This window comes from Carcharodon carcharias, chromosome 9, assembly GCF_017639515.1.
Source record: "Carcharodon carcharias isolate sCarCar2 chromosome 9, sCarCar2.pri, whole genome shotgun sequence".
NCBI lineage: Eukaryota > Metazoa > Chordata > Chondrichthyes > Lamniformes > Lamnidae > Carcharodon > Carcharodon carcharias.
The window spans coordinates 156,296,887-156,323,570 of record NC_054475.1 but is presented as its reverse complement, the minus strand read 5'-3'; the positions used below and the strand labels follow the sequence as shown (position 1 = coordinate 156,323,570).

At 44.4% G+C, this 26,684-nt stretch overlaps 1 protein-coding gene and 1 long non-coding RNA gene across 7 annotated transcripts in view; one reads left to right on the top strand and one right to left on the bottom strand.

Moving 5' to 3' along the window:
* LOC121282161 (CD99 antigen-like protein 2) overlaps positions 1-26,684 on the top strand; it is a 162,523-nt gene that overhangs the window by 96,852 nt on the left and 38,987 nt on the right. For all 4 annotated transcript variants that reach the window (XM_041195694.1, XM_041195693.1, XM_041195692.1 and 1 more), the window contains exons 2-3: positions 3,372-3,434; positions 21,258-21,299. In XM_041195694.1, coding sequence (XP_041051628.1) covers positions 3,372-3,434; positions 21,258-21,299 — 105 coding nt within the window. The remainder of the gene's footprint in view (positions 1-3,371; positions 3,435-21,257; positions 21,300-26,684) is intronic.
* Positions 25,190-26,684, bottom strand: part of LOC121282162 — a 36,470-nt gene continuing 34,975 nt past the window's right edge. For all 3 annotated transcript variants that reach the window (XR_005944006.1, XR_005944005.1, XR_005944004.1), the window contains one exon: positions 25,190-26,009. This is a non-coding gene — a long non-coding RNA (uncharacterized LOC121282162). The remainder of the gene's footprint in view (positions 26,010-26,684) is intronic.

Here is a 26,684-nt window from a genome sequence, read left to right as displayed (position 1 = left end):
CAAAACGACAATCCGATGGCGATTGCTGCTTCACAGAAGATCCAAGCCTATGCCCCTTAGTTCTCAATTTCCAACCCCCTCCTTCCCAATGGAAACAGTTCCTCCGTACCTGCCCTATTTGTGCTTTTAACATTTTGAACACCTCAATTAAATCCACCACCCCCCCACACATTCGTCTATACCCATATCTGCCCTGTGTGAAGTAAAGGATTCTTTGACAAACCGTAGTGCAAAACTCCAGAGGGCTGTGAGAAGATTCTCAGGGTTTCTGCAGCAGTAGGGGTGAGATTAAGGTGGAAGCAGGTGATGCGGCAAAAGGTTAAAACTGGTTTTCTTGATGGATGTGTGGTTTAAAGCTAAACTCAGGGTGAAACAGGACACCAAAACTGAGCACTACTGGGTTCAGCCTGAACAAGCAGCCAGAGGAGGAGGTTGGAACTGGGGGGGAGGGCTAAGGTGTTGAGTTTTTGATAATAGCTGAATAAGATCGCTTCAATTCACTACCACAGGAACAGTACAAATTCTGTCCATATGCTGTCAACCATGGTATGATGGGGGTGAGGGGAACACTTTACATTTAAAACTGTTCTGTTAGAAATAGATTTATTTATGAAAATATATAAATTAAATGAATTTTGATTATAGGAATTCCAAGCTTTATATCCAAGTGTACTAGCATTAGTGCTTAATATGGAATTTAAAATAACTTTTTTGATGCCTGCCCTCCTCAATAAGGATTGTTTTAGTGGGGGTTGGAAGGACAGATATGGCTGCAGAAGATCCGAATAAAAATTTTACTGCAGGTCACATTGAAGTAAGTGTAGATCAAGCAGCCATAATATTTCCACATCTTTAGCTCAGAGAAAATGTCAGTTTAATAACCATTAGAAAAATACAAACCACAGAATAAATTTGCAGGATCTGATAATGCGGTGAATGATGGGATATATAAATTATAAATATGTCAGACTTGCAATTATGGTTACTTGATAAGTTACAAGGCAGCCAACAAAAGAATGAGCTGGCAGCCTTCCAGCTATGAGATCATTGCTCACTAACTTGGCTGGCTGCCTTGCTTTAGCACTGTGGCTTACTATGCTGAGACAGTCTGTGTGATAACAGTGGGGGCTGCACAAATTCCTTCTGTCAAAGGTTAGTGGTTGAAATGCTTATGCATCTTACTTTACAAGAAGAGGTTATTTAACTTAGCAACATTTAGAAAGATTCTATAAAAATTTTCCCGGTCTAGGCCTTGCTAGCTCATCTGTGCTAGGTAATAGTGCAGGAAGTTACATTAAGCTTTAACTGTGCTAGGGAAGAAGGAAAACCCAGCAGGTTACCTGCTCCCGAATCCTGTCCTTAGCTAGAAAGTGCAAGTGCAGACATCTGTAGGGAACAGACTGGGCTGGGCTGTGAGAAGCCTTCTGAGAATTCACTGTTTAGGCTCGCACACACACAACAGTCACTTGAGTGAGGGACTGGAGCACTACTGGTGGGACGGTGCACTAACATGAGTCAGACCCTCCATGAGAGGAGGAGGGGAGAACATAAATAAAGGTAAGATCATAGTGATCCTAGATGTTCTTAAAGTATGCTCTTTAAAATATGTGCTTTTATCAAGTCAGACAAATATCTAATCTAATCTCTCTCTCTGGCCATTGGTCATAGGGTCATCACTGGTTTATGCTGCATGTAACATAACAGTGAATTGAAAATATGCTACACATACACACACACATTTATGATCTCACTACACCTCAATATTATAAGTTTTAGAGATGAAAAATTACCAGTTCACTCACTCACTTTTCCAGAATCGCTTCATCCAATTCAGGGTCACGGGGACTCAAAGCCTCTCCTGACAGGCAATGGACGTTAGGCAGGGTACACCCAGGGTGAGACGCCAGTCCATTACAGGGTGCACGCTCACACACACAGACACAGACACACACACATTAACCGTAGCCAGTTCACTTAACCAGTATGTCTTTGGACAGTGGGAGGAAACCGGAGCACCCGTGGAAACCGATGCAGACACGGGGAGAACGTGCAAACTCCATGCAGACAGACACCTGAGATCAGAGACCCTGGAGGTGTGAGGCAGCAGCGCTAATCACTGTACCACAGTGCCACCCAAAATTACCAATCGTTTCTTGATTTTCTCATTTATTACAGATGTATTTCGAGTGTGGTAGTTTCATCAATAGAAACAAAGCCCTGTTGCTGAATTAATAAAATTGTTAACAACGTTGAGTTACAGTACCATCTTCACCGTCATGTTTTGATAAAAGGTTTGTCTGACACTCCAGATGCTATTCATTTAATTTCTATCCCCATTGATAGTAATGACTAGGATTCTCAGCCTTTCTTTCTGCAAACATAGCTCCTGCTGGTGGATCAGGAGATGGCACTAGTAGTCTGCAGGAGACGCTGTCTTTATAGTTTGAAGAGGTCACACAGGAGGCAAGGGTACTTTTTACATTTGCAAGGGGGCAGGAGGGAGGCGGGGCACACTACAAACTAGTGGATGGAAGTATTGGTGAGAAATTTGAATGTGACTTTGCCATTAACCCAACCCTGGAACATTATCCACCTAGCCACAGCATGCAATGTGGTTAGTCTCACTTACACAGTATATTTCATTATTATGTGATTATATTTCAACTTAAGGTGCAGGTTTGCTACAGGCCATTTAGAAGAGATTTTGAGTATTGATTTTATACCATAGGTCATAGACTAATCAATGCATGTGCAGCATACACACTCTGCACTATCACCAGATGATTGCAATGAATAAGACCATGGCTTGGAAAAAAATGGTTTACTATGATCTCAACAAAATTAACAACTGTGCTGACCTCTAAAAGTTACACGTGTAAGAGAATTTCCACCAGAAACCCAATGCTCACTGCAAGCACCTTTGAACACTGTTGAAAATTCCAGTGACATTTTGGTTTAAATGATGCTGTGATTTACTTTTGACTTGGATTGGGGAAGTTATCCATTACCAGTTAGTTTGGGAAAGTAGAGATGAAATGTACATCTATCTGAATGGGAATATCTGCAAACTTTCAAAACTGCTTTAAATTATTCTGCCTAGTGCAAACTAAAGGGCATTGCCGTGAAGCATTGGCAATTCATGGGTTTGATACCAATTTGAGGAAGAAGCCTTCTAAAGTGAACCCTTTTTTGCCTGAGGCTGTGGTTGAACAAATCGTCAGTCATCATGTTGAGCATAACGGAAAGCTTCCATTGGCAAAATGTTCTCACACATTGACTTGAAACAGCGCTTTGTCAAAAATAGACTTAATATAATACTGTAATATACAACATGTCATAACATACATCTGATATTTTACATTTTATTTTAGTTTTAGGCGATGATTACTTTGACTTGCTTGATGCCCTTTCTGATGATGTCACCACAAAGCCACGTAAGTTTCCTAAATTATGAGAATCTTTATCGGCACTGCTTTTGTCTCATTGTTACAGGGCTTTTCTACATAGAAATTCTGACCAAAATTTGTTCTTTAAAACAATACAAGTTCCTGAAGTGGAATCCTGTACATTTTATTGGTATTATTTATTGATAGGACGTATTACTAGATAGGTGGGGAAGTAAGTTGTCAAGAGGAGGTAGAGAGTCTGCAAAGGGATAGGGGTGGGTTACGTGAGTGGGCAAAAATTTGGCAGATGGAGTATAATGTGGGAAAATGCGAACTTCTCCACTTTGGCAGGAAGCATGGAAAAGCTGTACACTATTTAGATAGAGAGAGATTGCAGAACTTGGTGGTACAGAGAAATCTGGGTGTCCTCCACGAATCATAGAAAGTCAGTATGCAGGTAGAGCAAGTGACTAAGAAGGCAAATGGAATGTTGGCATTTATTGCAAGGGGAATGGAATAAAAAAGCAGGGGAGTTTATTTTAGCTGTACAGGGCCTTGGTGAAACCACATCTGGAATATTGTGTACAGTTTTGTCTCCTTATTTGAAAAAAAGATGGCATTAGCAGCACTTCAGAGAAGGTTCATTCAAATCATTCCTGGAATGAAGGGCTTATCTTATGGAGAAAGGTTGAATAGATTGGGCCTATACCATAGGAGTTTAGAAGAATGAGAGATGATCTTATTGAATCATTGAAGATCTAGAGGGGATTTGATAGAGTCGATACCAGGAGGATAGTTCCACTGGTGGGATAGACTAGAACTAGGGGACACAGCTTCAAAACAAGAGTCCATTGTTTAAGTGCGAGATGAGGAGAATTGTTTTTCTCAGAGGGTTGATGGTATGTGGAATTCTCTTCCCTAGAAGACAGTGGAGGCTGGGTCATTGAATTTATTCAAGGCAGAGTTAGACAGATTTTTGTTGACGTGAGAGTCAAGAGTTATGGGAGGCAGATAGCAAAGTAGAGTTGAAACCACAACCAGCGCAGCTATTATCTTATTGCGTGGCAGAGCAGGCTCAAAGGGTTGAATGGCCTACTGCTCCTAAGTCCTATGTTCTACTTTTTATTTTAAAAGCATTAGTTCTTTAGCACTAAACTTTGTAGCAGGCTAAGTGTTAACATACTTACCCCGAATGGCATATTGGACTTGATATCAGACTCCAGTAGGAACTGCACAAAGATTCTGCACATATCTCATTCAAAATGATTGGTAACCTCAACAAGTTAAATGATGATCAGAGGTAGCACAGCAAACTGGAACACTAATGTACTTGCACCAGGGTGATGGATGCAGATTTGATCCCTTAGTTCTAGGTGCTGATTGGAGGCAAAGCAATCCCCAGAAGAATTGGAGATTGGTTGTGTGGTGGGTGGGAGACAGGGAAGAGTCAAAGCTCTTTTAGAATAATTGGATCGCTGTTGTACAGTATAACAAAATGGAAGAAACAATTTCAGTAAACATGATAAGGGGTGGGCTCTTAGAGAAACTGTTCTGAAAACTGGCCAGTGAATAACCACAGTTTAACATTACCTCAAAACAATATCATTTAGACCACCTTTGAGAAAGGACTTTCCATAACCAACCCTTGAAAGCATTGTTTTAGGTTACCTAATCACACCATGACCACCAGCCCCCCTAATCAACCCCAACAGCTATGTAGTCACCTGGGAGGGGCAAAATAAGAGGGAAATAAAAGGAGGGCTGGGTGAGGTAGTCTGGAAAATTCCCCTGACAACATTCCCCCCCCCCCCCCCACCCCCCCCACTCCCAACCCAAGGCAATCAGGCATGTTCTGGTAGATTCAAATCAATACCCCACCTATGTTTTGTACACTGTGATGTCAATCCAGCCAGGAACTCAGCTAGCTTCCTTTGAATGCTTGTAATGAATCCACAATCACAGCACTGGCTGACAAGTTATTCCAGGAGTTCGATGACCCTGGGCAAAGAAAAATCTCCTGACATCTAACCTGACATGTGGTATACACGTCCCTTGATCCTCCCTAACCTTTCACATTCAAATAGACCATTGACATGGACCATATCTAAACCTTTTGTTGTCATAAAGAAGTCAATCAAATCTCTTTGAAGCCTACATTTTTCAAGCGTGTAAAGACTTAGCCCTCCAACTCTCTTGCTTCAAAACGTACAAAAAGGATTGGGTTTTAATGGTAGTACAGTTAATCAAAAACTAGCTGAATAATTTGCAAGATCAATCTAGTGACTCTCTGCACCTCTTCCAGGCGTTCAACACTCACCATGTGAGGTGATCAAAACTGGCTGCAGTATTTTAGATGAGACCCATCCAAAGTTTTGTGCAAGGACTGTTTATAATGTTTTTGTTTGTTCTGTGTTCTGTTGTCTTAGCAATGCATTGGGATACTCTGTTATTTTTGCAATACTTGCCATGAATCTTAAGAGGTCCATGCACTAAATCCATCTCCTTCTGAAGAGCCTTAATGCTTAAAACCTGCAGGTATGCACAGGCTTGGTTTTATCTCACCACCCCACCAACACCCCCCCCCCCCCCACCCCCCGCCCAAATCACCGCCCCATGTACAGAACATTTATTGATATTAAAATGACACTTACCAAATATCAGCTCAGTTCCTCCCCCTTGCCATGATCTGTCTCGAGACTATTTTTCTCAGCTAAAGAGATGGCACTAGTCATCTACAGTGATTGGAGGGATGTTTAATTTTTTTAAAAACCAAAAAGTGCCAGCTTCTAAATGGACCAGCCAGTTCATTTTTGCACTTTGATATGAATTTTAAACAAATGCAAGATGCATTGATAGTTTAACAGTACAGTAAGGAGCTCTTACCTTGTATATTCCAAGATGATCCATCCCTTATTGGAACAACTCCCCCTCAATCAAACCAAATGAGTTGTTTTTTTGATGATGTGGACCGTTAACATGTTTTGAACATGTGCACGCACACATGTACTGTAGTATATTAGTGGGCAAGTGAACAAGAATATATTGTGGAGGTTGTGAAACAGTTGATTTATTTATAATGGATCTGGGTTTATTGAAATGCAGGGTTGTGTGGTTGTTTGGGAGGGGGGTGGTGGGTGGGATGTATAAATTATAAATATAAAAATGTCATGCTGACTAAACTTCATCCTGCCCCTTCCACATATATAGCTGCATTGAAGTTAATGGAAGTGCAGTCTTATGGGACTAACACAAATGTTTCTGCTTAGGTGCTTTTCTAAAACCTAGTGCATACAAGTTTAATGCTAATACTCTCAAAATGCTGCTGTAGCCTGGGCAAAACCACACAGCTCAACGGTACAAAAATAGTCATAAGAAAGGAATTCTTCATTACTGATTAACCTTGTGGCATTCCCTTTGGCCAAGGCAGCAGTAGCAAAATATTGTTGAGAACAGAGCCCACAAGTGCTCTCTGGAGAAGATTCGGTACAAGTCAAAGGCAGCTGTCAGCATCAAATCTGCACATTGCAGCCAAGGCCACTCAAGGGAGTCAGCAGCCCAAAAAACAATTTAACAAGAGCAGGGAAACAAATCCAGTGTGTGCACCGTCTAGAACACACATGCTTCCAGTTCAGCTACACAAGGCAGAAGCGAATCTGCCCCTTTTCCGGAGGTGCAGTTCTCTCGAGCAGCAAAGCTCTGGTTTCATTTGAACAGTGTCCAGGATCAGTCGCTTTACGTCTCTAAAGCACTTCCCTTTCTGTAGTTATTTTTGTGCTATCCTCTAGCCCCTTCGTGCTCCATTAGCCATCACAGCATAAAGGAGAGTAGTAGCTCAGTTGATCAGACAAAATATCCCCATTAGACAAAACATTCCCTTCCCACTGACTGCAGTCTGTTTCTTATTAATACAGCAATGTGACTCAGGTGAACGTTAAAGTTCAAGTGCTGAAGATGTTTAGATCAGCGGAATCTGGCCAAAAAACTATCATCCCCCTGCGTACATTCCATTCGTTATCAGCCATACGAAAAGGATCACTTAGGATCATCCAGCACAAACACAACCATCATTTGTTTTCCTGGATAGTGAGATTAAAAAAAAGAAGATTGCAATGGAGTTAGAACTATCCCAGCATTCCATGGCAGTCAGAATATCCTCTATTCGAAGTATAATGCTATAGTTTTGGATCAGGTTTTCACAACTGCTGGATAATCTGCCTTATTATCTTTTACTTCCTGCCCCACGAGAGCAAGACACAATACTTCAAATCCCACAGCCAGGAACAAAATAGAACGCGATGGGAAGGATATTAATGGCAGTTGGCTTTCCCCTGTGGTACATGCGACAGACACAGCTTGGTGATTTTAGCCACGCTTATGTTTTTGGTCTCCAGGCACCACTCACGTTTATTACTCACAGATAGCTTTTGTCAAGCATCGATGGTTTTGGCCAAACACTAAGCAGTGTCTCTTTTTTTAAAACTAGGCAGTGATCACAACACAATGTGTCATTATCCAAATTGCACTTGAGTTCCGGTGGACGGAACCTTCCGGTCCCGCCGGCGGTGGGGAGTTTGGCAGGCAGGGGAAATCGCAATTTGGCAAGGGGCCAAAAATCAGTTTCCTGACGGCTTGATGAACTTTAGGAATTCTGTTAAAGGCAGGTCAAGCTTCCCAGCGAGCAACATGGACAGCTCTTTTGCATGCATTAGCATGTCACGCATGCTCATTAAAAGGCCAGCTCACCGGAATTAAGTTCACCGCCAGCAAGGAATTAGAGCGTTCACTTTTACGACTGTATATAAGTGGCGGCACCTGGCGAGCTTCACTTCTTCCACGACTCTGAGGTGAGTATATGCTGCTGTCACCTTCTTGGGGGCTGCTCACAACTTGACCAATGTCGGGTGCCAGTAGAACCAGGCTGTGCGAAGGCTGGACACAGGAGGCTGCCGAAGGACGGTAGAGGGGCGGTGAAGGAAGGGTGGAGCAGAAGCTGGCCACAAGAGCCAGGCTAAGGTTGAAAGCGGGTTGGGGAAAAGAGTGTGTCTGGGGAAGGAAGACATTTTCTGAGGAAGTGGGGAGGCAGCGAGGGAATGTGAGGGTGCAGCAATGTGGGATGGAGGGAAGGCCCTTTTGTGTTGAGTCTTTGGAGGGGGGGGTGGTCCTGTGGCTGGGTGGAGGTGGAGGTGGGGGTGGGGGAGGGGTACCGGATGGGCAAGGATGGTTGGAGAGAATTGGCCCTAGAGGCCGGGGTCAGTGTTATCGATGGTGGAGTCTGAGGGGTTGAAATAAGGGCACTGGGCAGCAAAGGGAACAGTCGTATGAAGTCATACAGTCATATGGTCGAACAATCATATGAAGAAGAGTCATACGGACTCGAAACGTTAACTCTGTTTTTCTCTCCACAGATGCTGTTAGACCTGCTGAGTTTTTGCAGCATTTCCTGTTTTTGAGTCAGGTTGGGGGGCAGTGAGTGAGGGATTGGTTTGCATTAGAGTGGCAGGTCCAGTGTGATAGTCCGGTGGGTGAAAGAGCTGTATCATGGAAGCAGACTACACAACTGGCTTGGATAACTGGAAGGGTCAGGGTGGGCATGGGGATGGTAACAAGTGTCAGCTCTGAGGGGAGGGAAGGCATGTGGAGCTGGATAGAAATAGGGTCCAAGGTAGCAGCAGTTGGGGGCATTCATGGGTGACATAGGGGAGAGGAATGGTTATATTGGATGGGTAAAGGGTGAAGGGGGAAATTGGGGAGTGACAGAGGGAGGGTAGAGCGAGCCTCAAAACTAATGTGCACCATTTTCCCAGTAACGATACAATGCAATAGATGTAAAATTGCAATACTGAGAAATGGGAGGAGGCTCTTTTTGGGTGGGTGGTGCTTAAGGTCAGCACAATTGGCTGACTAAAAGGACACCCTAATAATCATAACTCAACTGGATGATGATAATGCTCACCTGTGTTCTCCTCTCTGTGGTGAGGTCTGCACTGCAGCAGGTTGGTTCCCAACTCATGGGTCTCAAAACATCAAGATCCCAGCAATGTCTGGAGCTGCCGTTCACTCTGTGCCATTTGCCATCTGCTGCTGTTAGAGGCAGAGATGAAGGGAGGGAGGGAGGTAGATGCCTCCAAGGGGCCCGAATGGTGAATGGCAGCAAACTCGCACCTCCATCCTCCCAACTGAATGGTCATGCCTGACGAGGGCTCACTTGGTTAGTCTTTATATGCTGCCAAGGCAATGGTCTCTCTATAGAGTCTCAATGGTAATGGAGACAAGCTGAATAGTGTCGGAGGGAGAGTTCCCTCACATGGCTGCCATCACTCCAGACAAAGAGCAATGTCTCATGCACAATCATGTGAGAATGGGAAGAACACCCACCTCTTGTCCTCCAGGATGTCCTTTACCTGGAAGGGTGGGTTGGGGATGCCGTGTCTAGATGGTGGCCAGGCACAGGGCTCAGTGGCTTCGAGATGGAAACAAACCTGTAAAGGATATTGTCACTAGGTTTATTACTTCAATCCATTCACAGATCTGCTGAGACCTGGATGATACAGAGTCCAAGCAACCCTGCCATTCTACTGGCTCTCATCCAGGTGAAAAGAAGGAGGGCCTGTTGCAGGTTGGCAGTGTCAGGAGGGGCAAGGGCCTGCACAGCAAGAGGCAGCGGGGTCTCAAGAGGGTCAGGATGCTGACGAACAGGGTCCACTGCAACGGCTATCAGTGGTCCAACCATGGGTGTATTGCAGGCGGTGCAACTATCTATAAATATGTGGAAGGCAATGCTGGAGGCACCTTAGAATACTCCAGAATGGGGTGGCACACATCTGCCTGTTTCTTCATGATGACCTGTGGCTGCAAGGACTTGGACAGTATCCCATGCCAGTAGCATTGAAGGTCGCTGCCTCCTTAAACTTCTTTGCCAGTGGCTCTTTCCAGGGCTCCACTGGGGCCCTGTGCATCATGTCCCAGTCAGAGATGCATGTGCATAAGGGAGATGACAGAAACTCTGTTCAGGAGAGCGTACCAATTTTTTCAATTCCACCTGTACTCCAAAAGTCACGCTACAAGAGCGTTGGGTTTTGCAACAGTCTCAGGCTTCTGCAAGTGCAGGGCACTATTGACTGGCTGTTGCCAGGGAGCTCTCAAGGCCACACATGTGCAGTCACATTCATCAATAGTAAAGGATTCTACTCTGAACGAACAGCTCAAATATGATCGCTGAAGGCAAATCCTGCATGTTTGTGCTCAGTTCCCAGGGAACTCTCACAATGCCTTCATTCTGACCCATTCCCATGTGCCACAGGCTTTTGAAGGACCTCGGCGATTGCAGTGCAATTGCTTGGGGACAAGGGATATCCCCAGAAGACCTGGATGATGATGCTAGTTCACCATCCGCTGAGTGCTGCTAAGGAGAGCTACAGTGATGCACAAGCCTCCACCAGGCCTGTGATTGAGCAGACGATAAGCCTCCAAAAGGTGAGGGTCAGATGTTTGGACCGCTCAGGCAGGGTCCTCCAATACTCACCACAGATCACCGTTACCTGCTGCGCCCTGCACAACCTCATGCTACAAAGGAGGGATTGTCTTGGCTGAGAGAGATATGGAGGACTGAGATGGCACCTCCAACGAGGAGGCCGATGGTGAAGGGGATGGAGCTAATGAGGGCCTGGATGCTACCGAGTCACGTGCATGGGTATAACGTAACAGATAGGCCCGTAACAGATAGCTACCAGATTCCAGGCAGAGTAAGCTGCCGACACATTTCTTTAACTTTTTGATTTTCTATCTTCTGCTGGCTGGAAGGTCTCAGCACATTTCTGGTTACAGACATTATTCTTCTCTAGTGTACCTTGATTTACGATAGCTGAATTAAATTGCACTAATTACTGTCAGCCCTGCTGGTGGATTGATCCTTTGCATCCGCCAAATTACAATAATAGGCAGAGCCCTGCTGCTAAATGTGTGCATTAGAACCTAGAACCTGCGCAGCACTCCGTTCTCCCACCACTTCGGGCACCTGCAACTAGGATTGTGATTTTACCCTCACAAAGCCCATGTGCATGGCAACTTGGAAGCAATATCAAATCTAAGCTCGGAAGCAACGCACTCATGTCACCCGCACACCTGATCCCAAAAGGAGGGCCGTTCGGGCAGAGAGCTCTTTCAGGCAGAACCAGATAGATGGGTCCACAGGGAGGGGCAGCATGAAAACACCATTTGGCCCCTCAAGATCGCTCCTTCCTGCAGGTTGATGAGGGAAGGTAGTGCTCCTGCCCCCGATCGCTCAGAGTAAACTTGTATCCCTTGACATCTTTATCCTGCTGAGTGCTTCACCTGCACCATGGATTGCTGAGGTAAAACCACTCTGGACCCTCCAAATCATAGAGTCATAGAGGTCCACAGCACAGAAAAAGGCCCTTCGGCCTATCGAGTCTGCGCCGGTCAAACAAGTACCTAACTATTCTAATCCCATTTTCCTTGTATGGGATTAGCCTTGTATGCGATGGCATCGCAAGTGCACATCCAAACACTTCTTAAAAGTTATGAGGGTTTCTGCCCCTACCACCCTTTCAGGCAGTGAGTTCCAGATTCCCACCACCCTCTGGGTGAAAAAATTCTTCCTCACATCCCCTCTAAACCTCCTGCCCCTTACCTTAAATCTATGCCCCCTGGTTAATGATCCCTCCACCAAGGGGAAAAGTTCCTTCCTGTTAGCCTATCTACGCCCCTTATAATTTTATGCACCTCAATCATGTCCGCCTTCAATTTCCTCTGCTCCAGAGAAAATAACCCCAGTCTATCCAATCTCTCTTCATAACTAAAACTCTCCAGTCCAGGCAACATCCTGGTAAATCTCCTCTGCACTCTCTCTAGTGCAATCACATCCTTCCTGTAATGCATATTCCAGAACTGCACGCAATACGCTAGCTGTGGCCTAACCAGTTTTTTATACAGTTCCAGCATAACCTCCCTGTTCTTATATTCTATCCCTTGGCTAATAAAGGCAAGTACCCCATATGCCTTCTTAACCACCTTATCTACCTGTCCTGCTACCTTAAAGGACTGGTGGATATGCGCACCAAGGTCCCTCTGATCCTCAGTACTTCCCAGGGTCCTCCATTCATCGTGTATTCCCGTGCTTTGTTTGTCCTGCCCAAGTGCATCACCTCATACTTATCCGGATTAAATTTCATTTGCCACTGATCAGCCCATCTGACCAGCCCGTCTATATCCTCCTGTAATCTAAGGCTATCCTCCTCACTATTTACCACCCCACCGATTTTCGTGTCATCCGCGAACTCACTGATCAACCCTCCTACATTCAAATGCAGAGACCCCTACAAATCTCAGTCCTCGATGGCCTTCACATTAGTGTGAGACTGTGATCCGTCATTGTGGGTGCCCCAGCGGAGGTAAACTTCTTTCCTGAATGGACCCTGCAGTGGCCTGTTAGAGCTGCTGATGCTTCACATGGATAGCTTCACAGTCTTCAGCACACCCAGCACGCAGGCCCATTCTACTCTCTCTCACCTCATGCACTAAAACCCCCTGTCCTGCAATGATGTGGGATGCACTTTGTTTGCAAACCATTTAGTGGGATCTACTGCCACCCTTGATAAGGAGACAAGCAGAACAAACAAATCTCCATGTGAGGTCTGACAAAAGCTTCAGTCAATTCCACACACCCCTTTTAAATCCTACACTCAAAAGCACCCTTGCATCAAGTCTAGTATGCCCGACGCCTCCTTACTTACAATCTTCACCTGCATGTTAGCTCAAAATGACAAATCACCAAGGAAGATCATTAACGTTTGAATGTGCCCATCACAGCTTTCCCTAGAAATGTAGGGCAGCCTCTGGTTTTCTATTGTTAATAAGACAGTGTAGAGCTTCACTCTCCTGGCCCTGAAATGGCATCTGCACTGTCCCTTGCCACTCACATGGCAGATTTGACACCCCTCGAGTACTCGTGGCATCCATCCACATCTGACATCAGGGCAACAGCAGCAGGAGATGTAGCGCCCCACCGAACACATTTTCAGAGGTCTGAACATGTTGAGCTGCAAGCAGCGGCTTGTCTGATGCATGGCCAGGCAGCACGCTGGCTAGTGCTTAATAATCTTTCACATTGGCTAGTGCTTAATCATGCACATGTGGGATTATTGAGTAATCACTATGTTGATAATGTGAGAGAACAGATCCTATAGGAGTTCAGTATCGGACTCTGATGAGGGCCCACGCTCCAGACCCTTAAATGCCTGCGACTGTTGAAGCAACTAGCAGCAAAATGGCATCCAGGAAATTTCCAAACAGTGCACCTGAACATATATTTACAAGTGCCAAATCTATATACAATGATTGTACACTCGTGCCACCTGTGTGTCTTCAATACTTCTTAATCCTTCATTGCCTACCGCTAAATCTTGGTGCAGCCAATCTGACATCTGGAGCTGAGATGGAGGCAGCCTGCTGACTGCTATGACCTGTTGACTGTGGTGACTTTGGCAGGCATCCTTGGTGCTCAAGTGCAGGTGCACCCTCCTCAACCTGACCCAATGGAGGAGATGGGGTCACTAACAGAGGGGAGGCTAAGTGGCAGGACACCCTTGAAGAATCCTGGGATTCAGCCTCGGTGGGTGCCTGACTGGTGCTTCTCCTTGTGGGTGCCCGATGACACTTCCCTGACTCCTTGAGGACAAGGGGCACCTGGAGGGAGGTCTAGGTGCTCCTTGCCCCTCTCGCCTAGCCAGTGCTGCACTGCACCCATGGCTGTTGTGATGGATTGCAGGTTTGAGCGCATTTCCAGCAGCCACTGTGCATTCTGCTGCACCTGGTTCTCAAAGACTGTCGCCACCCTTTCCATGGAGGCAGCCTAGCATGCTAGAGCTACGACATCAGACAGAACATGGACTGACTCCTCCACCTTTGGTCCAGTCTGTGCATGGCCTCTGGTAACTCTGCATCTCTAACATGTCTCTTAGGGCCAACTCCAGAGGCTCATCATCTGCATGGGGCTGAGCAGGGGGCTGGTCTCCAGCAGTGTAAGAGACCTCGGCTGTCACTTCCTCCATCAGCTGTGGACCCGTATCAGTGACGTGCTCACCAGAGCGTGATCTCAAGATTCTATAGAACGTGCACTTACTGAGGCGATTGTATCTGCGTGGATGGAGGTGCAGGTAAACACTCTGATGGTGCATCCTCTGAGACATCCTCCTCAGGGATGGAGTTGGGGCTGGCATTGGTCTGTGTTAATGGCCTCCCCCGTTTTCTTGTTTGTGCCTGGAAGTTGGCTTCTTAATTAAATGTCTCAATCTGTGCGCAGCTGACAACTGCAGACTGGAGGCATTTTCACTGGCTACCTGGATCAGTTCTATTTTGCCTTCAGCACTGCATGGTCCTGCTCCTTCCCGGCTATCTCTCAGCCAGCTCCTCATACGGGGAGAGAACTCAAATGTCCAAATTCCTCCTTTGGTCCGGGAGCACTCCCGTTTGTGGATGTTATTCGCCTGTAGAAAGACAGAAGGATTGATTGTCACTCCAGTGGCTGCATGAGCTGTTCAGGAGCATGTATGTTTGTGGCAGCTGCTGAGCCCTCCCCAGTATGTGATTAAGAAGCAGATTGTTTGTGCAACTGATTGAGAGCATGAAGCGGCTGGCACACTTTCCGTGCAGTTGTCTGATCTGTTGGTGAGTGCTGCAGCCCAAACTCCTATCTGACATCCCTGCCCACTCTTACACTTAGGCTGCCTAATACCCTTATGAGTGTCAGTTTGCAGTGAAAGTAAGCGGTGCAGTTAACCAGGTGGAGCTCAGCAGATCATTCATCCTTTTCCAGCGCTACTGGGTGATTCTCTGCTGGGCTGTGTGGGTGCTAACCTCCCACTGCAACGTACGTCCAGGCCACCGTGGTCAGACAGGAGGGCCTCCTGCTGCCATCCCAGGGAAACAGCACCTCCTGCCTTTCCTGGGCGGCTTGGAGGAGAGTCTCCAGAGACATGGGGCCACGCGTTGTTTTCTCCTCTGTGACATTCTCCTTCAGCGTTGAAGGACCAGACTGAAGCTCCCGGTCTGCAGTGAGTGAATGGCTGTCCGCATGCCCCTAAAATACGGCACCTTCAAGCCCAGTGACTTCCTGCCCGCCCCCATCACGAGATTTGCTATGCTCTGCATGGATGCATATTAATGAGCTGACCAACGTAAGGTCGCTCTCCCCAGTGGAAATCACTCCCACTTCTGCGCCCGCCATTGAACTTAGACTTAAGAACAGAAGAGTCTGTCTTACATGTCTCTAAAGATCATTGGAACGCTGCACTGTTGTTAACAAGAAATATTGGCAATAAAACAAGATGTGAATTCCTGGCAACCAGTTCCATAGGATGGAGGCCATGGTCTTAGACAGTGACCCTTCCCCATTGCGCCTCTGCGGCGGCTGCCTCAAGCTTTAGTGCGTCCCTCAGCACGTAGTCCTGGACCTTGGACTGTGCCAGTCTGCAACACTCGGTCGGGAACAACTCTTTGCGCTGGAAGGCCAACAAGTTTCGGGCAGACCAAAGAGCGTCTTTCACCGAGTCGATGATCTTCCAGCTGCAGTTGATGTTTGTCTCGGTGTGTGTCCCTGGGAACAGCCCGTAGAGCACAGAGTCCTGTGTCACAGAACTGCTCGGGATATATACTTCATAAAAAAATCACAAAGCTGTGCACCCTGTCTGCCATAGTGCAATGAGGAGTTGGGAATTGTTGAGAGCCCCTCAGGCTGTACAGCTCAAATGAATGTATGAATTGAATACTAATTGTATTATAATTGTATTAAAGCACCTCAGAGTGCAACATGATGTATGTTGATAACTCCAATTCCATTGCCTCATTGTCTGTAATGACCATATTGAAATGACTGTAATATTCATTGATTGTATTGATGCACCTCGTGATCCATGTGTAAAAGTTGAATCTGATTGTACTTTTTGTGATGGTGATCTAGAAATGCTTTGTAATGTTCTTCCAGTTATTTTATGAATAAAGTATATTTTTCAAAAAAAAATATATAGATAAAGTCTTGCTATAGGCTGTGTAGCCTGTGACTTCCTATGTAGTACCTCCTGTTGGGTGCATGGAAAGGCAGTGCAGACTCTTATTCATATCATGAAATCTATTACAAAATCCGTTCTTTCACACTTGACGCCATACAGACACGTTCAAAAAGTCCTCCCAGATTAGTTCCAGGGAAGGGTGGGAGATTTAAAAAATGAAGCCATACTTTATATATATACCAGAGGCTAAGAACAACAAAATACATAACATTTGGTCTGTCATCCACATGCATCTGAACAGCACAGTCGGTGAAGTGAGCTCACCTGTTTTTTTTTGTGTGTAAGGAACCTGGGTTTCCCCCTTAGAGAATGAAATTAATCAGTGACCCATGGTAAAATTGCTGGAGTGATTCTTAAAACCCCAACCTACGCGATTGTTTTTATTGTCCTCTGTTTCTTGTTAAACCTCTAATTGGAATCACATTTCCACTTGGCCTGGTTCAGCTAACTGAAAAATATTGTCGCTAAATCCTGTTAAAAGCGTCCAACTAGGTTGCCAGCTCCACCTGCAGTCATTAAGGGAGCGTTTGTTTTTCAATATGCAAAGTTGGATCTACCAGTAAACATACTTGCCATTCCAATTGTGGCATTGTTTGAAATTCTCTCTGTAACCCCTTCACTCTGTGTATTGGTGGGGGGGGAAAGGTTGACAGTAGGAGATGTGAGGATTTTTATTTAATTTTCTCATGATTTGCCAAGAAATTCACAGAACTGAGAGCTTGCGGTTATGGGGAAAGTGTGAACAGGTTACGGCTCATTTTCTTTAGAGGTGACCTGTGAGAGGTCTTTAAAATTCATGGATTGGCAGTGTAAATTTGGAGAGAATGTTTCCACTTGTGGGAAAATCCAAAACCAGAGGCTGATAAAGACGAGCTGGTTACTAATAAATCCAATAGGAGAGTAAGGAAAAATGTACTTAGAGTGCTTAGAACATGGAGCTCGCTACCACAGGAAATGGCTGAGGCAGAAAGCTTAGATGCTTTCTTAAGGAAATTAGATGAGTGCATGAGAGAAAAGGTAAGAGAAAGGTATCAGAAAGACTGAGATGAGATAGATGGGAAGAAACCTATGCACAGTATAAACATTAACACAGACAAGCTGGGTCAGATGTCCTGTTCGTGCCCTATATATTCAATGTATTTTTATGTAATTAATCCTATCCTAATTTCTTCTAAAAAAAAGGTGATAACAGACGAAAAAACTTTTTTCAGTACATTATACATTGAAAGAAATGAGAGAGCAAAGAGTATTGGAAAATATTATTGTGTCAATTCTTCAGTTAGGTTCCACCTTCCTTACCTGTTTTGCCCTTTGTGGGACATGAACAAAAGGGAACAACAGAAGGTGGTTAGAAGTGAATCAAAATGACCTGTGTTGACTGGCTTAGCGCTATGGAGAGCAGAACCCCACGACACAGGAAGGGTGTGGTTATTGTTAACTTTAAATAGTTAGTTTAAAAATAACTTAATTAAATCAAAATATAATACAATTTAAATTTATCTCTATCCTTGTGGCTGTAACTCCAATTATCAAACTGCCACTGCTGGTATAATATATTTCCAAGATACTTTCTGAATTAACTTTACTGTCAACTCTTTTTTTATCATTCGTTCATGGGATGTGGGTGTCGCTGGCTAGGCCAGCATTTATTACCCACCCCTAATTACCCTTGAGAACGTGATGGTGAGCTGTTTCCTTGAACTGCTGCAGTCCATGGGGAGGATGTACACCCACAGTGCTGTTAGGAAGGGACTTCCAGGATTTTGACCCAGCGACAGTGAAGGAAAAACAACATAGTTGCAAGGCTAGGTGGTGTGCGACTTGGAGGGGAACTTTCAGGTGGTGGTGTCTCGTGCACCTGCAACCCTTGTCCTTCTAGGAGTTAGAGGTTGTGGGTTTGGAAGGTGCTGTCAAAGGAGACTTGATGTGTTGCTGAATTGCATCTTGTAGATGGTACAGACTACTGTCAATGTGCATCAGTAGTGGAGGGAGTGAATGTTGAAGGTGGTGATAAGGTAGGCAATCAAATGGGCTACTTTGTCCTGGATGGTGTCAAGCTTCTTGAATGTTGTTGGAGCTGCACTCATCCAGGCAAATGGAACGTATCCCATCACACCCCTGACTTGTGCTTTGTAGATGGTGCATAGGCTTTGGGGAGTGAGGAAGTGAATTCCTTGCCACAGAACCTGACCAGCTCTTGTAGCAACAGTGTTTACATGGCTAGTCCAGTTCAGTTTTCTGGTCAATGGTAACCCTCAGGATGTTGGTTGTAGGGGAGTCAGCAATGGTAATGCCATTGAATATCAAGGGGAGATGGTTAGATTCTCTCTTGTTCGAGATGGTCACTGTTTGGCACTTGTGTGACACAAATCTTACTTGCCATTTATGAGTCCAAGCCTGAATGCTGTCCAGATCTTGCTGAATATGGACATGGACTGTTTCAGTATCTGAGGAGTCGTAAATGGTGCTGACCATTGTGCAGTCATCAGCAAACATCCCAAATTCTGAACTTATGAAAGGAAGGTCATTGGTGAAGCAGCTGAAGATGGTTGGGCCAAGGACATTACCCTGTGGAACTCCTGCACTGATGCCCTGGGACTGAGATGATTGACCTCCAACAATCACAACCTCCAACAGCCACCTTCCTTTGTGCTAGGCATGACTCCAACCAGTGAAGGGTTTTCTCTCTGATACTCATTGATTCCAGTTTTGTAAGGGCACCTTGATGCCACCATATTTGGTCAAATGCTGCCTTGATGTCAAGGACAGTCTCGCCTCACCTTGAACTCAGCTCTTTTGTCCATGTTTGTACCATGGCTGCAATGAGGTCAGGAGCTGAGTGGTCCTGCCGGAACCCAAGCTGAGCGTCAGTGAGCAGATTATTGCTGAGTAAGCGCTGCTTGATAACCCTGTCGATGACACCTTCCATCACTTTGCTGATGGTCAAGAGTAGACTGATGTAGCAGAAGTTGACTGTGTTGGATTTCTCCTGCTTTTTGTAGACAGGTTATATCTGGGCAATCTTACACATTGTTGGGTAGATGCTAGTGTTGTATCTGTACTGAAACAGTTTAGCTAGGGGTGCAGTAGTTCGGGAGCACAAGTTTTCAGGACTATTGCTGGAATGTTGTCAGGGCCCATAGCCTTTGCAGTATCAAGTGCCTTCAGCTATTTCTTGATATCACATGGAATTAATCGAATTGGCTAAAGACTAGCATCTGTGATGTTGGGGACCTTGGGAGGAGGCCGAGATGGATCATCTGCTTGGCAGTTCTGGCTGTAGATGGTTGCGTATGCTTCAGCTTTAGCTTTGTCTTTTGCACTGTGTGCTGGACTTTGCCAGCATTGAGGATGGGGATTTTTGTGCAGCCTCCCCCTCCAGTTAGTTGGTATAGCTAATACTATAAATAGAGTCATGTTTGTGCCTTAGCTTAGTCAAGAAATGAACTTCTATTTTTAGTTATAAGGCCAGTCTAAATAGTCAGCACACATCATTTGAGAGCTTGATTTTGTATTCCAACATACTAAAATGACTATATTTCCAAACCACATGAAATACAACAGTTGTACCTCCAGTAAAACATCATGGGTTCCTGAAGGGTAGTACTGATGCAGTTTTGTAGTAAATTGTGCCATGCATTCTAACACTGGTCCTTTTTGATCAGTAGCACACTGCTTTAGTTTTGCTGTACGTTATTTTCTTAGTTTTAAAATAACTAATCAAGATCCAGAGCAGCAGCAACATTTTAGCATTAAATTCTGTGCTTAAATAAAAGAGAGTTGATTTAAAGCAAAAGTTTGGATTAAAGTACTTCCTATTCTAGAATAGAACCTACACCTCTTATTTCAGTTATCATCCAGGGCTCAGTTGGTGGCACTCTTACCTCTGGGTCAGAGAGTTGTGGGTCCAAATCCCACTCCAGAATTTGAGCACAAAATTCAAGGCTGACATCCCAGTGCAGTACTGTGGGAGTGCTGCACTCTTAGAAGTGCCATCTTTCGGATAAGACATTAAACTGAGACCCCATGTGTCCGCTCAGGCAAAGATTCTGTGGCACTATTTTGAAGAAGAGCAGGGGTGAAACTCTGGTGTCCTTTCTAATATTTATCTCTCAATCAACATCACAAAAACAGGTTATCTAGTCATTATCACTTTGCTGTTTATGGGAGCTTGCTGTTTGCAAATTGGCTGCTGCATTTCCTATCTTACCCCAGTGACTGCATTTCAAAAAGTACTTCATTGGCTGTAGAAGTGCTTTGAGATGTCCACTAGTTCTAAAAGATTATATATAATTGCAAATGCAAGTCTTTCTTTACACAGAGCTTTAAGCATCTAAAGGAGAAACTGGACTTTTTTGACAAGACCCATTTGACTTCATTAAATTTTAAAACACAGTATTTTTAATTTCCTTTTTTTTTGCTACATCTGTATTCTTCATTGTTGCTTCTCAATAACCGAAGGTAGGGGATGGGCAGGAACAGCCCGAGGTGACATGCTTTAGATTTTAGCTTTCTGTCCCATCCCTCATTTTGTCGCCTGGCAGCCTGACTGAGATAGGAAACTTGCTTTGTGGACATCCAGCCATTCTATTGGTGCAGCACATTCGTTGATAAACCAACCCAATATTCTGGACTGGTGCTTGGTTTTTCTAAATGATCTTGGGACTTCACTCTGCATTAGCTAAATGGAAATGACACTGAACATAATGCCTTAGTATAATCTGCTTTACAGTGTTTCTCAGTAATGCAATGCATACCAGTAACAGAACGTTTATTTTCTCAACAGCTCCTGCAAAACCTCGCAATCCCTCAGGTGGGATAGACACAGGTGAGTGCCTTGCTTCAATGTTAATGTGATGCACAGTTTAATATTCGCTTATAATTGCATGATATGGTAAACACCATTGACACCATGGGCCACATCAGTAACACTTAGTGATGGCACAACAACAATAAAATCTCCATCTGTGCACAGTGTAGAACGTGAGACTTAAACTGGAAAAGCTGTGTTTTGGTCCGTGTCAGCTGGCATTATTGCAAGGTTGCTGCAGTGACAGTTCCACATCAGAAGGTGATGAGTTGGGGCTAGAACATGTCGCTAATAAGGGAGCCTCCTAAAATGCTTTACCACCCTGTTGGGTGATGTGGATTGAAGATCTGGCTGATTAATAGGGCAAACAATTTTCTGAGACTTCCTGTCATGCCCTTCATGTAGTTTGATTTGCCGCCAGCAATTTTGCATCAAGCTCCTGGAGGGATTAGAAGTGCCTGTGTGGCAGGTCAGGGGATGGGGTGGGGTAGTGCAGGGCAGCACAGTGTCTTAATTACTTGTCCTTTGTACTGGTCCTACCCAAAGAGAACATAGTTAGGATACTTTAGTGTGATGTAACATTTTTATGTCAAACCTCACTGCATCCGAACTCTGTACGTGATGCACTACAGATCTACATGAACAGAGTTTATCATTCATTCTCAAACCGGCTGGATACGTTTTTATCAGCCTGTACTTAACACCAGCTGTTACCATTTATAATCCCAACATACTCCTTTTCATTCTCAGTTTTCTGACGGATCCTTCCACGTTCATGTTCCTTCTGCGTCATACACCATTCCCTGGCTGAAAAGATGGGGATGATTGATCTGCTCCCTGATCTCTGGCAGTAATTGGGGGAGGTGTTCAAACATGGCCCAAGGTGACTGATACCCACATTCCCTCACCACCCTTCTCTCAATGAGGGGAAGTGGTAAGGATTTGTTTATTGTTCTCCATAATATGTTTAAATTCACTCATGGGATGTGGGTGTCACTGGCTGAGCCAGCGTTTATTGCCCATCCCTAGTTGCCCTTGAGGAGGCGGTGGTGAGCTGCCTTCTTGAACCGCTGCAGTCCATGTGGTGTAGGTACACCCACAGTGCTGTTAGGGAGAGAGTTCCAGGATTTTGACCCAGCGATAGTGAAGGAACGGCGATGTATTTCCAAGTCAGGATGGCTTGGAGGCGAGCTTCCAGATGGTGGTGTTCCCATGGGGAGAATTTCTAGCTCGTTGGGTGGGCGCAGGCCTGACCACACCGAGCGTCAAATGACAGGTGATGACATCAGGTGAGCGTCCCGACATCATCGTGCACTCGCGCAACATTTCGACCGGCAGGCGCGCACCGGAGTCAGCAGTGTGCCCGCCAACAATTAAAAGACCTTTTAAGGCCATTAAAAAGGTAATTGAAAGAAATATTTCGTTGCCCGTCCAACCTTACGGTGGGTGGACAGGCGAAAAAGCCAAGTGGCCTTTGCATTTTTTAGGAAACCTCATCCATGGGCGGGATGAGGTTTTCAGCAGCAAATAAAAATAAAAATAAATATCTTTAAATTTAATTTATAACAAGTCCCTGCTCGTGTGACGGAGTCATATGAGTGGACAGGTTTTATAACATTTTAGAAAACTTAATTTCTTTTATTTTGAAAAATGTTCATCTCCCTGAGGCACAGGGCTGCCTCAGGGAGCATTTTCAGGGCGCACTCGCGTGCAGGCGCGAATTTGCCCACCCCCCACACACAGGCAGCACTGCTGCTCGCATTTCACACTGGGCGGGCCTTAATTGGCGCGCCCGCATGAAATCACGGTCCACCCCCCGATTGTGGGTGGCAGTTGGCTTACTGACCGCCCCCGTCAAGCCCACCTGACGAGGGAAAAATCCCCCCCCCCCCCTCCCCGCACATGTCTGCTGTACTTCTCCTTCCAGATGGTAGTGGCCATGGATTTGTAAGGTGCCATCTAAGAAGGACACAAAGAAGAAATATAAAACCAGACGGTCAGAGCTCCTACAAGCATATAAAAAGGAAGAGAGTAGCTAAAGTAAATGTTAGCCCATTAGGGGACAGACTGGAGAATTACTAATGGGGAAAAAAAGGAAATGGCAGAGATGTTGAACAAGTATTTTGTATCTGTGTTCATGGTAGAAGCCACTAAAAGCATCTCACGAATAGTAGAAAACCAAGAGACAAAGTGGAGGGAGGAACTTCAAAACAATCACTATCACTGAAGAAAAAGTACCAGGAAAACAATGGAATGAAAGGCTGTCAAGTCCTCTGAGCCTGATAGCCTGCATCCTAGGGTCTCAAAGGAAGTGGCTGCAGAGATAGTGGATGCATTGGTTGTAATCATCCAAAATTCCCTAGATTCTGGAACATTCTCAGTGATTTGGAAAGCCACAAAATTAACGGCTCTGTTCAAGAAAGGAGGGAAACAGAAAGCAAGAAATTATAGGTCAGTTAGCCTAACATCTGTCATTGGCAAGATGCTAGAATCCATTATTGAGGGAATAGTAACAGGACATTTAGAAAATCGTCACACAATCAACATGGCTTTATTAAAAAGGAATTTGCTTTTGACAGATTTTTTAGAAACCTTTGAGGATGTAACAAAAAGGTTGATAAAGGGGAGCCAGTAGATTTAGTGTATTTGGATTTCTAAAAGGCGTTCAGTAAGGTGCCACATAAAAGTTTACTATCCAAGACAAGCTGATGGTGTTGGATTTGACATATTAGCATAGATAGAGGATTGGTGAACAAACAGGAAACCGAGCCGGGATAACTGGTTCATTTCCAGATTGGCACACTATAACTAGCAGAGTGCTACAGTGATCAGTACTGGGGCCTCAACTATTTACAATCTGTATTAATGACTTGGATGAAGGAACCAAGTGTATTTTAGCCAAATTTTCTGACAATAAAAAAATTAGGTGCAAAAGTAAGTTGCGAGGAGGACACAAAAGTCTACAAAGGGATATAGAAAGGTCAAGTGAGTGGGCAAAAATTTGGAAGATGGATTATAATGCGGGAAAATATGAGGTTATCCAGTTTGGTAGGAAGATTAGAAAAGCAGAATATTATTTAAATTGAGAGAGACTGCACACTGCTACATTACAGGGGCATCTGGGTACCCTTGTACATGAATCACGAAAAGTTAGCATGCAGATACAACAAATAATTAGGAAGGCAAATGGAAAGGTGGCCTTTATTGCAAGGGGGTGGGGTGGAGTATAAAAGTAGGGAATTCTTGGCACAGCTGTACAGGGCATTGGCTAGACCACACCTAGAGTACTGGCCACAGTTTTGATCTCCGTATTTAAGCAGGGATACATTTGCATTGGAGGCAGTCCAGAGAAGGTTCATTAGGTTGATTCCTGGGATGAAGAAACTATACTCATTGGAGTTTAGAAGAATGAGAAGTGATCTTATTGAAACATATAAGATTCTGATGGGTCTTGATATGTTAAATGCCGAGAGCGTGTTTCCCTCACTGGGGAATGTAGAACTTGCAGGGAGGCACAGTTCAGAATAAGGAATTTAAACTAGAAATGTGGTGGAATTTCTTCTCTCAGAAGGACATTAACATTTGGAATTCTCTAGCCGGTGAGTGAAACCCCTGTCACCTCAATTAAATAACCACCCCATAAGTTCATTTCCCAATATGGCAAGTTGAAAAACTACATTCAATTAATCTTAACATTGGGAAGCTGCTGCCCACCAAAGATGAGGAAGCTAATCTTCACCATCCAGTTGATTCTTAATGCCTGTCAAGTACAAGTCAGTTATACAAAGGCCTCTACTGCCACTGTAGAATATCTGGAATTGTGAAATAAATGCTGTCTTGCCAGTGTCACCTGATCTATTCCAGGGAGTCAGATGGTGAAGGATAGAACTGGAGCTGGTCTTTACATCATTTTGTATCAAAATTTATTTACAGAGATACACATTGCAATGTAAAACCCAATGTACACGTACCTCCTAACTCAACATCCACAGTTTCAGTCTGTTCCTATTTATAGGAGCACAAGTGAATCTCCAGTTAATGCATTCACCACCTGCAGACAATTAAATATATCTAAAATACACATATATCCCCAAGAACAAGTTAAAACTAAAGCGTAGTTCCACATGCAAATTCACTTTGCTTGTAATATTTACACACAACAGACCTTACTTGAACCCACTCCAACTGATAAGTTTGCACTGATTGAGCATAGTTCCTACCAGATGTGGCCCCAGGACATAAAACCACCCCAAATTTGCAAATGTTAGTAAATTGATTAATTTAATATAATCTGGCTCGTAGACGCTGTAGATCCAAATGTTTCCCGTTGAAGGAGAACAGCGATATCACACTTTTCCAAGCTTGGCCAATTTTATGGAAAGACAAGCATATTCCAAGGGTATATTTTTACCTATCGTGTAGACATCACATTGTTTGGAGCAAGATTCTTGCAGTGTTTGATCATTGATGATCTCAGGTGGAAAGATGCTGGTAGTTGAATAAATCCTTTGTTAGAGATTTAAGAAGCGCCCTGTCTTAAGAGTATCCTGTCCTCGGGAGGGAGAAGTAAAATATAATAAGGCACTTTCCAAGCTGAATGTGGGTGCCTAGGTGCTTTACCTCATAGTCCTGGTTTACTTGTTGTCTGGGTTGAATAAACAATAATCCACCCAATTGCAGCCATATCTGATGTGTTTCTGTTTTGTGGACAAAACGCATGTGTAGTGACTGGAGGAGAAACGAAAAGTACAAGAAAATAAATAAGTCACTTAGGAAAAACGCAGATAACAATTGAAAGAAAAATGCACCCAAGATTCTTTCTTGGAATCCTGACTCTATTGTGGCAAATATGCACAAAATGTTTGTTTAAAAATAAATTGAAGGAATATAAACTCAATGTTGCAACCTAGAACCCAACACAAATCACTAAGGGTTATTTGCTGAGCTCCCTTGTATTTAAATCCACGGAAAGATTCTAATAATCTCTCTGGCATAAAGTAGCTGCTATTAACATAAGTCTCCGAAGTGGATTATTGTCACCTTTCAATAAGTAAATGAAATGAATAACGTTAATATGTACTGCTGGGTTTTACATTGAATTTACAGCCCAGAAATTGCCCATTCAACTCACTGGTCTATGCTGGTGTTTATGCTTCATGTGAGCCTGCACCCACCTTACTTCATCCGACCCTATCAGCATAACCTTCTATTCCTTTCTGCCTTGTGTACTCATCTTTTCCTTAAATGCATCGACATGATACAGGAGACATGTTACATGTATTCATTGTTGTATCCTGGATGTCCCTCTTAAACCTCTTAAAGCATTTTGACTGCACAACAATATGCTGAGGACCTTGAATCACTCAGTCACTTTTTTTTTCAAATTTGCTCTTCTATTCTCTC